This window comes from Diabrotica undecimpunctata, chromosome 4 (assembly GCF_040954645.1).
Source record: "Diabrotica undecimpunctata isolate CICGRU chromosome 4, icDiaUnde3, whole genome shotgun sequence".
NCBI lineage: Eukaryota > Metazoa > Arthropoda > Insecta > Coleoptera > Chrysomelidae > Diabrotica > Diabrotica undecimpunctata.
The window spans coordinates 161,099,633-161,114,893 of NC_092806.1; the positions used below are offsets into that span (position 1 = coordinate 161,099,633).

A 15,261-nucleotide genomic window follows, 5' to 3' on the forward strand; every position below is an offset into this window, starting at 1 on the left:
GTAGAGGTTCATTATATAGCTTCTTTAGTGGAACAGGTTTCAATTTTCTCTTACGTGCCTGATTTTTTGAGGGAACTAACACGGCTGTAAGATATAGGCCAAAATAGTGGTCTTTGTGTAACACAAACCGTGGGTGGTTTTTTTCTATTTTTAAAATCCTGATAGGCCTAGTCGCCGTAGGACATTTTGGCACATAAAGATGGGACAAATACTCGGTCCATGTCTGAAAGTTAACTTCATCTGCACTGTTTATTACCTTGAATGGTAATGGTTTAATGCGACTATTCTTTAATACATCTCTCCAGTCGTCCGGTATTTCCGTATACGATTTGGAATTCACCAAACTCATGTCCTTATCACATTCTAGGTAAGAATGTCCACGAATAGGAAATATTACTTTCGCTAGGTCGAATCGATTAAGCTTGTGCACTACATAGTGGAGAAAGCGAATTACGGTAAAATTTTTGTTTTGTCCGCCGCACTAATCACAAAAAATTATCAGATGGCGTATGTTTGAGTCCAAAATAGGCCAGATAAAATGTTCCAACATCGAACAAACATCATCGGCACCCTTTCGGGCAACACTTTCGTCGTACGTATAAAACACTGAAGTTGCATCTGACAGTACATGAATATTAAATGATATGAAGTTGAGTTGTCGGCGATAGTAAACATCAGTTGTTGATATGTTGGGAGTGGGGAGGTTTTTTTGGTAATCCATCGTTATGGCTTCCATTGTTTCGTTTTTTTGTGCTTTTTTTCTATATATTTTTTTCATGGTGTAAAACTTTTCGCTTTTCCGTAAATGGATTGTCTTTTCACGCATTAGTGTCTGCAGTGTTGTTGTCAATGATGTTTTGTTTTCTGCATCAGTGCAGTTAGCAAGTTTATCCATCGTAATGGCAATGTTAGCTTTGAAAGTGCCGCAAGAGCTACATGTATCTTTACGTGGGTAGCCGAATATGTTGAAATCACCCACAAATATCTCACGAAATGTAGTGTAGTCTATTTTATTATTATTGTGTGATTCATTAAACATTCGATGAAGTTTGGCTGTATTAAGTTCTGCAGGTAAATATATTTTTGATATTTCCTACCTTTCAGGGACTGTATAAAGCTCATTACCATTGTTCTTGTTTCATCGGTCAACTTATTATGTCTGTTTTTATGACCGCCTCGTCCATCTTCTTTAGCATCGCCAAATTCAAGTAAATTTTTCTTTATGGTTTGAACACGGCGATTAGTGATGCCGTGTAAAGATAAAAACGCTTTATAGCAAACAACAGTATCTTGTAACGAGCCACTCACATTTACCCGAACTCTATAGCTATAGGAAGATTGATTAAAATTTGCTTCAGCTTCAGGGTTTTGGCTTCTCCGTCTACCAACAGGTATAACCGTGACAAGACCTGTTAAATATTTGTTTTGAACATTGTAGTCCAATAACTCATTAAAATGAGAAATTAATCGTTGTCTTTCATTCAAGGGGATGACTTGAAAACAGTTGTAACGAATATACTTACAGTCTTCCCCGACCTCGTGAGTAGTGACACGTAATTTTTTCATTACATCACTCATTTTGCCGGTTTTTCTCCGCTTTTTGACATCTCCTGGCTGATTATTTTCATTAGATATATCACTTTCACTAAGATCACTTGACATTATGAATCTTCGCAAAAACAAACTAATAAAAACTATAAAACGGCAGCAGCTCTCATAGCGATAACAGAATAAAACTGACGCTAAGATGCAAACTACAATCTATGTTTAGTTACAAGGTCGTCGGAATCTGATCGTTATTAGTCGTCAGCGCGAGGAACCTGATCGTTCTTTTCCGTTGGCTTATATCTTTCCCCTTTAATGTCTTCTGTACGGTGATCGTTATTGTACAAATGAAACCATGCTTGGGTTCTTTCCAAGATAAGCTAAAACATGGCGCCAATATCTAAATTCCGACCAAAAATGGAGTCTGATCGTTCTTTCCCGTGGCCCTCCATATAATAAATTTACTGAATAAGATGAATGTAGTGAGTTAGAACGAGATTAATGAAATGAAAGAAGGCGAAGGATTGAAACTGAATGTCAGGCAGTTAAGAAGAATACAAAACACCGATGGCATGTAGCGACAATGAGAATGATTAGATTAATGAGTGGAATCATACTAAAATATAATGATCTAAATAAGTCTAGATTTAAATCCAATATAGGACGAATACGAGACAAACAGTTCACCAAACCTGTAATGAGTACACGGTAAATTTTCTGTTAAATATCTATTTAGAATTCGTCGCCCATTTGATTCATTTTCCTACTAAATACACCTTTATTATTAATATTTAAGCTGTCCAATTTGTAGCTCTAATCTCAAAATCCCATTAATTTCGCGAACACGTTGCCGAAATTCCCAATACCGGACCCGAACGCTTTTTGCCCGCATTATTTTTACATATTTCGTGGAATGAAGTCTGTTTAAAAATCAAACCTGCCATACGGATGGAATATCAATGGGGCCAGTCGATTATTGTGCCATGGTGAATATTGATAAATGATAGAGGCCCAGTAAAATTTTAGACTTCATGAATTATACATCGTAAGGAGCAAGTTTGATTTTTTTATTATGGTATTTTTTAATATTCAATTGACGAAAGTTAAAACGGCTTGATGATTACTTTTACAGGGCCCCAACCAAAAGAAGTTGGCCAGTTAACTAATCGTTACTGTTTCTTTTTCCGTCACGTCAGTGGGTCGTTTTCAATGTTTCGCTACATTTTTTGTTTGTTTTCAGGTGTAAGCTAGGCTGTTGATAATGGTAACTCAAGTATTCGTCGTATCTAGAGACAAAAATCAAGAATTCGGTAAATATTCGTATTGGTGTAATCAAAAAAAGAGTTGAGAAAAATAAAGTCAGTTATAGTTTTTTGCACTACCTTTTTAAGAGTCCCATTTTTTTCTTGTAATCTTTCAAATAAAATCAATGTATTGCATTGAATATCATTCAAATATATTCATATTTAGAAAGCATATTTACGTACAGATCTTTATTTCGTTTGCATTGAAAATACGTCAGTCCCTAACCAATCGAATTGTACGAATATTGGAGTCAGAATTGTCATTTTGCAATATCGAATATAAAGAGATATTGTAATGCTTTCTCAACGCGTAATATCAAAGTCGTTCACGAAGTCGTCCAAGGACAGGATTTTTAAAGTGATAATTATTACCTTAAGGGCATAGGCGCAAAATTACGCTAGTCAAAATATTCAATGTGTTTTAAATATATTAATTTTTTTCGAATCCTGAAAAAACTAATAAGTATATAATAACCGAAGGCTGAAAGTCCCAGAAAACTTCTATGTTTATTTTAATAAGTTACAGGGATAAAAAGAAAAGAGAAAATTTAGTGTTACTTTTAATTTCAAATATCTCATTCAAAAGAAACTTTTTGTTTATTCTAAGGGACTTTTGGCTCTCTGTAATAATGCAATCTGTTATTCTGACTTTAAATTTTTCCAAAATACTTATTAGTAGACTTCGGCAAATATGCAAATAAAAATGTAGAAAATATGCGCATAAATATGCACGTGTTTACCCGAAAATATGCAAATATTTTACAAAATATGCATACAAATAAATAAAAAAATCGTAAAATAGTAACAATTTTATTTAAAAAAAAAGTGTACATAACTAAATATTTCCTACTATTCATTAAGATTTACATTTATTTTAAGTAACTACATCATTTTTAAGTATGAATAAACTTATTTAGAATTATGGTAACAATAAATGACCAAGTGGTGTTCAAAATTTTCTAACAAAAACTTGTGGCTTCTGTCTGAGTACATATATTTATATATGGAAAAACTTCGTTCAACATCAACTGATGTAACGGGAGCATTTTTCAAACTAACCAAAACATTTGGTTCTAAATTAATTGTTTCCGAAATATTTCCAGCTAGAACACTGACTACTTCAGAAAGAATATGGTAACCTTTATTTTTTTCCATAGTAGCTTCAAATTTTTTTAAAATATCTTTTCCAATATTACCTCTAACGTTCCGACAACATGACGCAAATTCTTTTATTAATGCTGTACTTTCGAACAATGACAGTTTTGGTGATTCTAACTGAGTAATTGTTTTTTGAACAAAACTAAAATTTGATTTTATAAATGAAAGTTCTTGTTGAAGCAAGTTACTCTGAAAAGTTTGTTTAGAATCCAAAAGAGATTGGGAACTTTCATCTGTTAACGTATCAATTATGTTCTTTATTTTAACAAAATGATCTGCATAAAAATTAGCTGCTTCTAACCATGTTCCCCATCGCGTTAAAATAGGTTGTGGTGGAAGAGGAATGTTAGGTAGCATTTCTTTATAAAGTTGAATTCTTATAGGAGATTTAAGAAATACTTTTTTGACACTGGATATCATGGTATTTACAAGAGGAAACTTTTTTCGTATTTCCTCTGCAACTCTGTTTAATCCATGCGCTACACAAGTAACATGTATTAAATCTGGGAAAAATATTTTTAAATTTTGTCCTGCTTTCACCATATAAGGAGCAGCATCCGATAAAATAAGCAGTAATTTATTAGAAGGAATAGTTGTCGGAAGAAAAAAAGTTGCTAATGTTTCTTGTATAAAACGCGAAATTGTTAAAGCATTTGTTTTCTCAAGTTGCTGGCATGAAATAAGATGAGATTTTGGTAAGGTATCTTCTTTAAGAACACCAATCAATAAATGAGCAATATACTTTCCTGAGGAATCAGTGGTTTCGTCTACAGATATGTAAAAATAATTATCTGCAATTTCTTCCTTAATATTAATTAACACCGACGAGTATAGCCCGTTCACATTATTTCTTCTTAGAGACCGATCACTTGGAACATTAAGTTTGCAATATTTTTTTAGAACCGAACTAAAATTTACATTTGCTAATTTTGAAAGCGGTATGTTTGCAGACACTAATGCGCGACACAAGTCTTCATTAAAAGTTTCTTGCTTATCTAATTTTTTTGAAGTAGATTGGAAACATTTAGCCATTGAAGTTTGATGTTTTCCTCCTATTTTTCCTTTTTTTGCAATGTGTGAAGCAGTTCTCACATGTTGGTCTATCTGAAATTTCTTCTCACATGCTATCTATAAATAAAAATAAAAACCTTTATTTTAACCCAACCTTTAAAATATAAAAATATACAAGGTGTTTTTGGTTAATCAAATAACTGGTTTGGAAAAAAAAAACACTCGCTAAGTGTTTTAAATGCAGTAATAATCCACAAATTAGTTTTTGTTACTAACCATTAGTACATCATATAACTTATTTTAAAATTCAACAAAAGTTTTTTTTTGTTAATTCAATTACAATAAAAATAATTGTGTTTTAGAATAGCTGACTTCATAAAAAAAAGTAAAGGTGAAAAATTTTTCTAAATACACACCATTGTATTGTACCATGGACAATTTTTTCTCACTAAAGGAAGCTATTTTTCATTTAAAAACAACCTACGAGTACTAAATTTCAAGTAAATACGTTTATTGGTTTTAAAGTTATTGTTGTTATTAACTAAAAGAATTTAATTTTTTTTTAATTTTAACACCCTGTATCTCGAAAAGTAAATAAGTTTGACCCCTCATTAACTATATCGTTTTGTTCAATTTTTCGAGAAGTATCTACAGTCAAACGTTGTAAGTGTCATTTGGAAACACCCTGTATGTATGAAATATTAGATATTTAATAGAAAATATTAGATACTTACAATTTTGCCACATACTGAACAGTAGATTTTTCCCATATCCATAGACAGCTCTTTATAAGGTTTAATCCAAGTTGAAGCACTGGTTGTTTTAGGCATTATACAATCACAATCTTCCTTTTTGTTACGCACAACGAGTGTTTACGCTTTGAATATCAAAACAAAAATGATTTACAAATCTGAGCATCAAATTAGAAATGTTTAGGTACCTAATTCAATAAACTGGGAGATTTTGGAAAATCCCTAAATTAGGAACAAAACTATTAGCCGTTTACCTGCTGTTAAGATACAATAAATTGTAGATAGATTTGGGGATTAGATCATAAAATGCAAATGAGCGAACCCTTAGCGATTATCCAATAACTGAATGCCTCAGTGACCGAGACTTTCTAAGAATGTTGAGGGCTACTTAAATTGATCTTCTTTGAAATTGTAAATGTTTTGTACCTGTAGAGATTACGTACTTAGATCAATTCTTGATTAAAATGACTACAAAATTTTATACAAGAATTGAAATAAATTGGTATGTTTAAAAATTTTCAAATACAGTATAAAAATCTGAAATTTTATGCACTTTATGCAAACTTTTATACAAACATGCCACAATATGAAATATTTGCATAAAATATGCACAATATGCAAAATATGCAATATGCATATTTGCCGAAGTCTACTTATTAGTTTTCTAAGGATTCAAAAAAAAATAAATACATTTAAGACGCATTGAACATTTTGACGGGCGACATTTTGGGCCTATGCCCTTAAATATTAGCTTGCGTTGTTGTACACAGATATCCTTCAGTCAGGCAAGACCCCTCTTCACTGATCAAGCAAAACACCCAATCGAACAAAAATAAGAGGAACGTAAATGAAATTCAATAATGGGTTATACAGTTTTTTGTATTCGGCTTTTTATTATTTTGCCTCGACATAGCTGATATGCCTGCAAACAGATCAGGCAAATAAAAACATTTTTATAACCAGATCCTTGCAACAGATTCGTCGGCGACTACCGAAAACACTCACTCTGAATGATCTGTTAATCATGATGGGTACCTAAAAGTCCCAACCGAACAAGATAAATTCTTGATCGTCCAAGTTCAGCTCATGGTGGCACCCCAATTCTTTCTAGAAATAATAATTTCTCTCCTATAACAAAATATTAATTTCTGCTGAATGAATTATTTTTTGAGTTTTCAACCTGATTCTTACAACAAGATTGACTGACGATCTACGACCTATGCATACAAACTGGATACAAAATGCATAGGATACAGAGATATTAATAAAGCATCAGAGGGGGGTTTACGTCCAGCAGTAGACACATTAATTAGCTGAATAATGATGATTATGATTTTGTCACATTTTAAATTTTTTTTCGAGAACCAATTATTGTGTAATTTATTTTGTTTCATCCTGTTCCTGTAATGTCTGTAATTCATCTGCTGTTCAAAAGCATTTCTTATTTCTATTGTAAAAATAAAATATCTTAAAAAATATTACGTACTACAAACATGTTTCTTTACACTAAAGAAAAAATAAAACCTTTGAGTAATGAAACAATTACCTGTAATTTACTGCAATAATAGCTGTATAACTTATACTCTTTAGACCTCCAATAGGTACCTTGACGTTAGCATAATGGCATTCATTAGTTCCTATTCATCTTGATTGAATAGATCGATCCTCGATAATGGACATTACGTATACTGCATAATTTTCGATTGAACGTACATCATAAATGTCCGGCTGGAGATTCGACGACACACGCGGAGACTTTTCTTGAATAACAATTAGTTGATTGACATACATTCATAAATGAACGTTAAAGGCATCGGGGATTCTTAGTCGGTAAGAAAAGGACATTTGACGAATTCATGTCTAGATGAATGGAAATTGCTTTTCTGTATATTACTTGCTTTTGATGGTCATTTCTTCCTTCCAGTAGTTAGTTGCCTTTTAACCCTTTGCGGCTTAGTGGCTCCACGCTGGAACCACCTTTAAACAACACGCTCACGAGTGAATGACAGTGAGCTTATTTATTGTTGTAAATAAACAAACATTCTTCTACCGATAAAAGGTATGTATTATGTTAATTTGTTAACAAATAGACGTACATATTTATGTATTACCGTATTGAGTCTTTATGATCTACGTAGATAACTAAGTGAATTTTGATATTTTTATTGGTGGTTCCAATAGGTGCCACTAGGCCGATCAGTAACTAATAGGTATGTTTTGTTCCTGTTGTAATAGGTATGTTTGGACTTCTACAAGGCTGTGCTACGTCCCCTACTCTGTTTAAAATATTCTTGGAAAAGACACTCAAACCATGGAGGAGAAAGTGCGAAGGAATGGGCATACCAGTAAGAGACGAATACCTATACACCTTAAGTTTTGCCGACGATCAAGTAGTCATCGCACAAGATGAAGAAGATCTCAGCTTTATGCTCAGAAAACTAGAAGAAGAATATAAAAACAACGGAATGGAAATAAACTTAGAGAAAACCGAATACCTAACAACAGAAAACAATAATATGAGAAACCTAGAGATAGACGAGGGAAGACAAATAAATAGAACAGATAAATTCAAGTATTTAGGAACCATAATATCGAACCAGGGAACAACAGAAGAAGATATAAACAACAGACTGAGACAAACAAGAAACTGTATAAGACAACTAAACTCAGTGTTGTGGGATAAGAACATTACGATAAAGACAAAAAAGAGAATATATAATACCCTGACAAGAAGTATCCTGACATATGGGTCCGAAAACTGGACAATAAACAAGAGAAATAGAGGTAGAATAAGAGCAGTAGAAATGGAGTTCCTCAGGAGAAGCTGTAGACTTACAAAAAGAGACAGAATTGAAAACGCAGAGATTAAGCGGATAATGGGAGTGCAATCAGACATAATCGACTATATAGAGGAGAAGAGACTATCCTGGTACGGCCACGTCAGAAGAGCGGACAGAGGACGCTGGATAAACAAAATCACAGAATGGAGCCCGATTGGAAGAAGAAAGAGAGGAAGACCCCGAAGGTCATTCAGAGATGAAATCGACGAGGCTATGGAGAAAAGAACCCTGCGAGATGGAGACTGGAATGACAGGGAAAATTGGAGAAAACGGTTGAGTGAAGGAAGACAGTGAAAACTGTGGAAATCCTTAGTAGTAGTAGATGTTTTGTTCCAGAATTCCAAAATGAAAAGATGGGTTGATTTGAGTAAACTAACAAGTAATGACGCTTACGCTTTACTAACAGATATCCCATCGGACGTTTTAGATGAACAAAACAATATTTCAGACAATGAAGATGGTGCGCATGACAGTGATGGTGAAGACGAGGTATCAGTTGTTATTCTTGATAAGTTAAAATGGACCACGGACCCAAATAATGCCCCTCAACTCCGTGCTTTCTCAGAAAACGTTAGACCAAATGTTCCTGATACTTGATTTCTTTCTTTATGTGTTTAGTGAGAACCTGATAAATACACTTTTTTCCAATCTAATTTATATGTAGTCCAAGAAAATAACAAAAAGAACACTCCCACAACAGTTGAAAAAATAAAGTGTTTTTTGGGAATAAACCTTTTGATGGGCGTGAAAAAGTTGCTTAGTTGTAGGGATTTCTGGTCTGCAAATTTTGTTATCAGGGATCAATTTATTTTTTCATGTATGTAGCGTTATAGATTTGTGTGCAGATGCTTTCTCATCTGCACATAAATATCAATTTATTACAACCTAAGAAAGGTAATGGCAATTATGATTAATGGCAAACCCATAAAAAGGGGATATAAAATATGGGTACGTGCTGATCAGTCTGGATATGTTTTACAATTCCAAATACACACCGGAAAAGTAAAAGATGTAAGGAAGTAAAACCTAGAGGCAAGTGTAATCAAAGATCTTATAAGAGATTTAGTTGGAAAAAATTATGAAGTTTATTTCGATAACTATTTTAATTCTGTTGCATTATAACGCGACTTAATAAAAGATAAAATCTGCGCATCTGGAATAACTCGAAAAGATAGAAAAGGTTTTCCAAATGAAGCAATGGGTGGATAAAAAACCCATTCATTTTCTAAGCAATTTTCACAAACCTGAAGAAAATGTCACTGTGTATAGGAAAGAAAAGGTTAGAACATCAGTAGAAATTAATTGCAAACAATTAGTACGAGATTACAATAAATATATGGGCTTCGTAGATAAGTTTGATATTTTAGTATCTTGTTACGAATTCGATAGAAAATCCAAAAAGTGGTAGCATAGAATTTTTTCCATTTTGTTGACCTAACATTACTAAACTCATATATAATTTTTAAACAATCCACAACTGGTACGAGAATGTCTTTGAAAGAATTTAAAATTGTTGTGGCCACCGGTTTAATTGAAGCAGACCTCCAAATGTCAACATTTGGAAGAAGAACCATGGACGAACCAAGCACCAGTAACAGGATCAAAAAACAAGGTTCTCTAGAAATAAGAACTGACAAAGCAGCCCATATGCCTCAGCATGGATCCAAAGTACGTTGTACATACTGCAGTACCAAGGCAACTCCTCATCGTACAAGATGACACTGTACTACATGTCAAGTATTTTTATGCCTATCTGAAAAAAAAAATGTTTCATTGCGAAGTACCTGTCTACACTCTCGTACTCACTGAACTTAGATCAACTTTGCGAGTAGTATAGTGGCCGCTTAAGGGAATAGTTATATTAGTTCAGTAGAACTGTTCCTACGAGCAACGGAGGTAGGAGGAAGATATATTAATGATCATAATATATAATCTTCTTTGAGAGACGATATTTAAAGAAGAAGAAATTCTGCGTTGTTTGTCAAACACCCAGTATAACGAATTTAATTTTACTCTTTTTTACACCATCGCGCCACCCTGTATGTGACCATAAATACTCGTTTAATCAAATATTCCATGAATAGACTAAAACCCAGAGAAGCGCCTTTTAGAAACGTATATATTATTGGGATTAATATGAGTTTTTAACTGATCTAACAAGCGTTAAATGAAAGATTGCCTCGTAGCGATATTAAGAGAGAGACGGAGATAGAGAGAAAAACGTTTCGTTAGGAATGATCTTCCTAAGTTTGATTAAACTCCTCAAAAAGCCGTTTGTCTACTGTGACATTTCCAATTTTTCTTTTCGTTGCTTTAGTCTGGAAGCCGGAGATATGTTTACAGAAATTTTTAATGTTTAATCGAAATATATGTTTATAATTATCATAGTCCCATTAAATAAAATAGTTTGATACGTTTCATCATTTCCATAATTTTATTTTACTAAAAGTAAATGAAAATAGTAGTTTCTGTCAAAATATATTTAATTAATAATTTATTATAATGCTAACGCAAGCCTTTTAGGCCCCCAGCTTGACAATTCTCTTTGGTCTTTGATCTTCGCTGTCCAGTCTTTCTCTTTTAGATCCTTCTCCACCTCATCGAGCTATCTTTTTTAGATCGTCTTACTCTTCTTTTATTTGCTAACTCTGTTTGTCTCAATTTCTTTGGTAACCTCTCGTCATTCGTTCTTTTCGATCGACCTAACCGTCTTAGTCTCCTTGCTTTGGCTACTTGGGCTATTGTACGTTAAAATTTAAAGCTAAAATAAAAATAAACGTCCAAAGATGTAAAAAGAGCACAAATAATAATAAAATAAAATTATGTGTGCAGAATTTACGTGTATTTACATTGTCAACAAAGCTACCTAGATGAATGAACGGTATTGTGGATTACGTTCCCCAAAAGTTAAATTCTAAACCCAAGATGGCCAAAAAGGTCAAATGGTGCTCTTAATGGACAATAAAACGGAATCTTTATTATCATTATTTAGGCAAAGATATTTGCCTCAATGCCTAACTACAAAACAAGAGCCCAAATAAAAAGCACTTATACAGTGGTGTATACAAACTAGAATGTGGCGACTGCTCCAAACTTACATCGGTCAAACCGGGAGAACGTTTGACAAACGTATAGCAGAACATACAAGGGCTTTCAATAATAAAAAAACAGATTCTACATACGTACTTCACCTAGATCATAATCATTCTTTTAATGAAGAATTTTCAATTCTTCACATCCAAAATAAAGGCCTTAATTTATGTAAATTAACAAATTAAAAAATGCAGACATAATTCTAAATCACCAACTTAAGACAAACAGTTCTCCCCTCCTCAAACTATTTCTTTAAAGACTATAAAGTGTAAACACATACCAAAAATAGATCGCTTGAGAAATGCACTCTGCTGAAACATTTGTAGTGATAAGATATAATAAATTTTGTGGAAGTTTTAAAAAAAGTTTTCAGTGTTATTGTTATATAATATCTTTTATATTTATGACCAGTGAGATGAATTAGCAATTGAATCAGTCATTGACGAAAGCATCGATATTATCAATAGAATTCCAGTCATGTCTATTTGAATGGCAAAATATATTGTAAACAAGTTTAGTAGTATTGTTCAAAGCTCAAAGCTTAAATAGATCAAAATTTCTATAAATATGTGGCTCCAGCTTCCAGAAAAAAAAGAGAATACGTGGTGATAAATCCCCTAAAAATTCTTATGACAGTAATTCACAAGCACATTGACCGAACAGCTACCACCAGAATCTTCAAACTGTAGATATCTGATAATAAACCAGCACATCCTTACAAAATGTCCATTTTATTTCAGCTTATGTCCACTAATTTTAGAAGAATCAAAGCTTCAAAATATATTAAACCACTAAATAACTTAAAGAATATAAATTTATTTCTCATTTTTTAGTTAATTAATTTGTATAACTTTATCTGTATACAAACTTACAATTTATGGGCACAATTTAAAAATAATCAATTCAATCAAAAAATAATTTAGTTTATTGTTCAACTTACCATTTGATTGGGAGTCTTGGGTTTTCTTTGCACATCCGATATTTTTTGGCACGCTGCAAAAGAAAAATGCGTTATTTTTCTAATAAAGAACAGAAGTAGAAGCATACATTTTATGTTATGTGATTTGATATTCTTCTTTTTCTCTAATTGATTGAGTATATCTTACAAATATTTGATACAAAAATTCGGGAGAAACTTTATCGAAGTGAAAGGTTGGCTTTGGTTTCTTTTATAAAAGAGATTTGTGTATACTTGTACATTTTGCTAAAGAAAAAATTATCGGTTGCAAGAAAACAATACAGGAAAGAAAAAAATATAATACAGAAGAAGTAGTTTGTGAAGAAAGGTCTGATACTGAGGAAAATGTTAACGTAGTTGAGAAAAAACAAGAAACAGGCATGTTAGAAAAATTAATAATAATAATGAAAAAACAGCAAGAAGAAAGTAAAATTCAAGCTTGGAGAATATCATTGTTTACATTTTTCTAAATAATTTTTTGGATATTCTGTACCATAATGGAAAAATCGTCCAATGTCGCACTAAAATCTCACCCTGTGTATTGAGATGACATATGAAAGTATGAAAGACTGCAGCTGATTCTCAAGAAAAAAAGCTTCTAGCTTCTTGGCTGAGAAACATTCCAGATTGGACCAATGCAGGATAAGACTGTTAAGCGTTTGCCATGGTGATCGCCAAAGTCGGATAATTTTGATATGGGACAAAAAAGAAGCAAACTAATTAAACTAACTAGCGTATCTAACCGTCGCTTAATTTTTAAATTTTTGAAAGAATGTATCTTATTGTTTTAGTTTAGTTAGTATTGATTTTGTATGCTAATTTACATAAGCTTTGCTTTGGGTCGATAATATTGCCTAATAATCGTAATTTCTGTACAAATAATTTGATAAAAATTTAAAAAGTCATTTATAGAACTAAGAACTAAACTGCGTGTTATCTGAAATTTTATTCTTGATTGAAAACTTCCTTCTGCACCAAGCGAATCGACCACGATTATCTTTTAAAGTAAACAGATTTCATCATTAAAATAATTGACATGTCACAAACAGCACCTATACAACAATCGGCAAACTATGTGTACATACTCCATTGATAGAAATTGTGGGCAGATTTCCTAAGCCCTATTACGAAGGACGGATAGACATAATTACAAATCAGGGTGTGTACAAAGAGTAGGCACACGTATAATAAACGTCATAAAAAAACGTCATTATGGGTGGCGACTAGTTGTAACGTTGTAGGCAACGACGATGTCTTGCAGTCGGACACTTATGGTTGAGTAATGGGGTTCTTTAGTTCAGCGGTTAGAATTTTCAAGTATAAAATGTCGATGTAGGTAAGGATCACCGTCTCTATTATATTTAAAGTAAAAAAAAAACGAATTAATAAATATAAAAATCTAAAAAAGTCAATAAACTTCAATTGTGGCTTATTCCCATTAAAATAGTAATAACGTTAAAATGCCACAAGAAAATAGCTTCAAAACAATATTTAACATAATAGAAACAGTACAATGAATATGTTATACATGTATGTATATAAACCAACGTACAATGGTGACTGACAGTGTTAGATCCAGAGACTAATAATGATGACAACATGGAAATCACTAAAGAAAAAATATGTAAATTAAAAAAAAACAGAGCAAAGCTCCAGGATTTATTGGTATAATATACGCGTATTATACTATAATAAATGCCTATTTGAGAACTGTATATTTCCCTAGGATGCAAGGGATAATGATGCGAAACGTATAGCCTCTCCTATCCAAATGTCAACCTCACCTGCCCGCGTGATGATCTTCATTATGGTCATCCGGTGCATCCTGCTAGATATCAAATGAGACGCTGACGTCCGAGTGATTGCAGGTATAAACAATCCCCCATTTACTGACCAACGGCTTAGGGCGGATGAGTTGGTGAGTGGAAGGTCATTCTTTTGTCCTGGGGTTGAGAAATCGACCCCGAAGGCGGATGAATCAACAACTAATGGTCAACGCATAATAATACAGAAGGCAAAGGGGAACCACTGCATTAACTTATAGAGCACCCCCAGGAAAACCACCATAGAATTGACACTGCAATTGCAAACCGTTACTAATCATGGAAAGCGGAGGCCAAGATTCGGCAGGAGAGGAGAAACATATTTATACCACGAGGCCTCTTAGGTCTTAAACATGCGAATACTTCGTAAAGAAATGATAAAAATAAGGAAATCTAATTTTAAAATGTGTACATACTTCAAATCTATGCCCCGACTGCAGATAGAAAATATGACGATGAAGTCGAGAAGTTGTATAATCAGATCTAAGATATCTTACAGAAACTTAATAAACACGAAATTTTATATATTATAGGCGACTTCAATGCAAGAATTGAGGAAAGTCGACGAGGTCAGACTGTAGGTTAGGACTTATGGTTTAAGACAACCTAACGATCGAGGACAGTAACTGTATGAATTTTGTAATGAAAACGATATGATCATTGCAAATACCTGGTATAAACTACCCAAGCGACGACTATACACTTGGAAAACCCCATTTGATGATGGCAATAACCCTTCTTCTTCTTCTTGTGCCACTCCTATCGGAGATTGGAAAT

General features: G+C 33.1%; 1 protein-coding gene across 6 annotated transcripts in view; it reads right to left on the minus strand.

Annotated features, from left to right (window-relative positions):
* Positions 1–15,261, minus strand: part of sick (sickie) — a 677,587-nt gene that overhangs the window by 445,616 nt on the left and 216,710 nt on the right. For all 6 annotated transcript variants that reach the window (XM_072530832.1, XM_072530834.1, XM_072530833.1 and 3 more), the window contains exon 4: positions 12,644–12,696. In XM_072530832.1, coding sequence (XP_072386933.1) covers positions 12,644–12,696 — 53 coding nt within the window. The remainder of the gene's footprint in view (positions 1–12,643; positions 12,697–15,261) is intronic.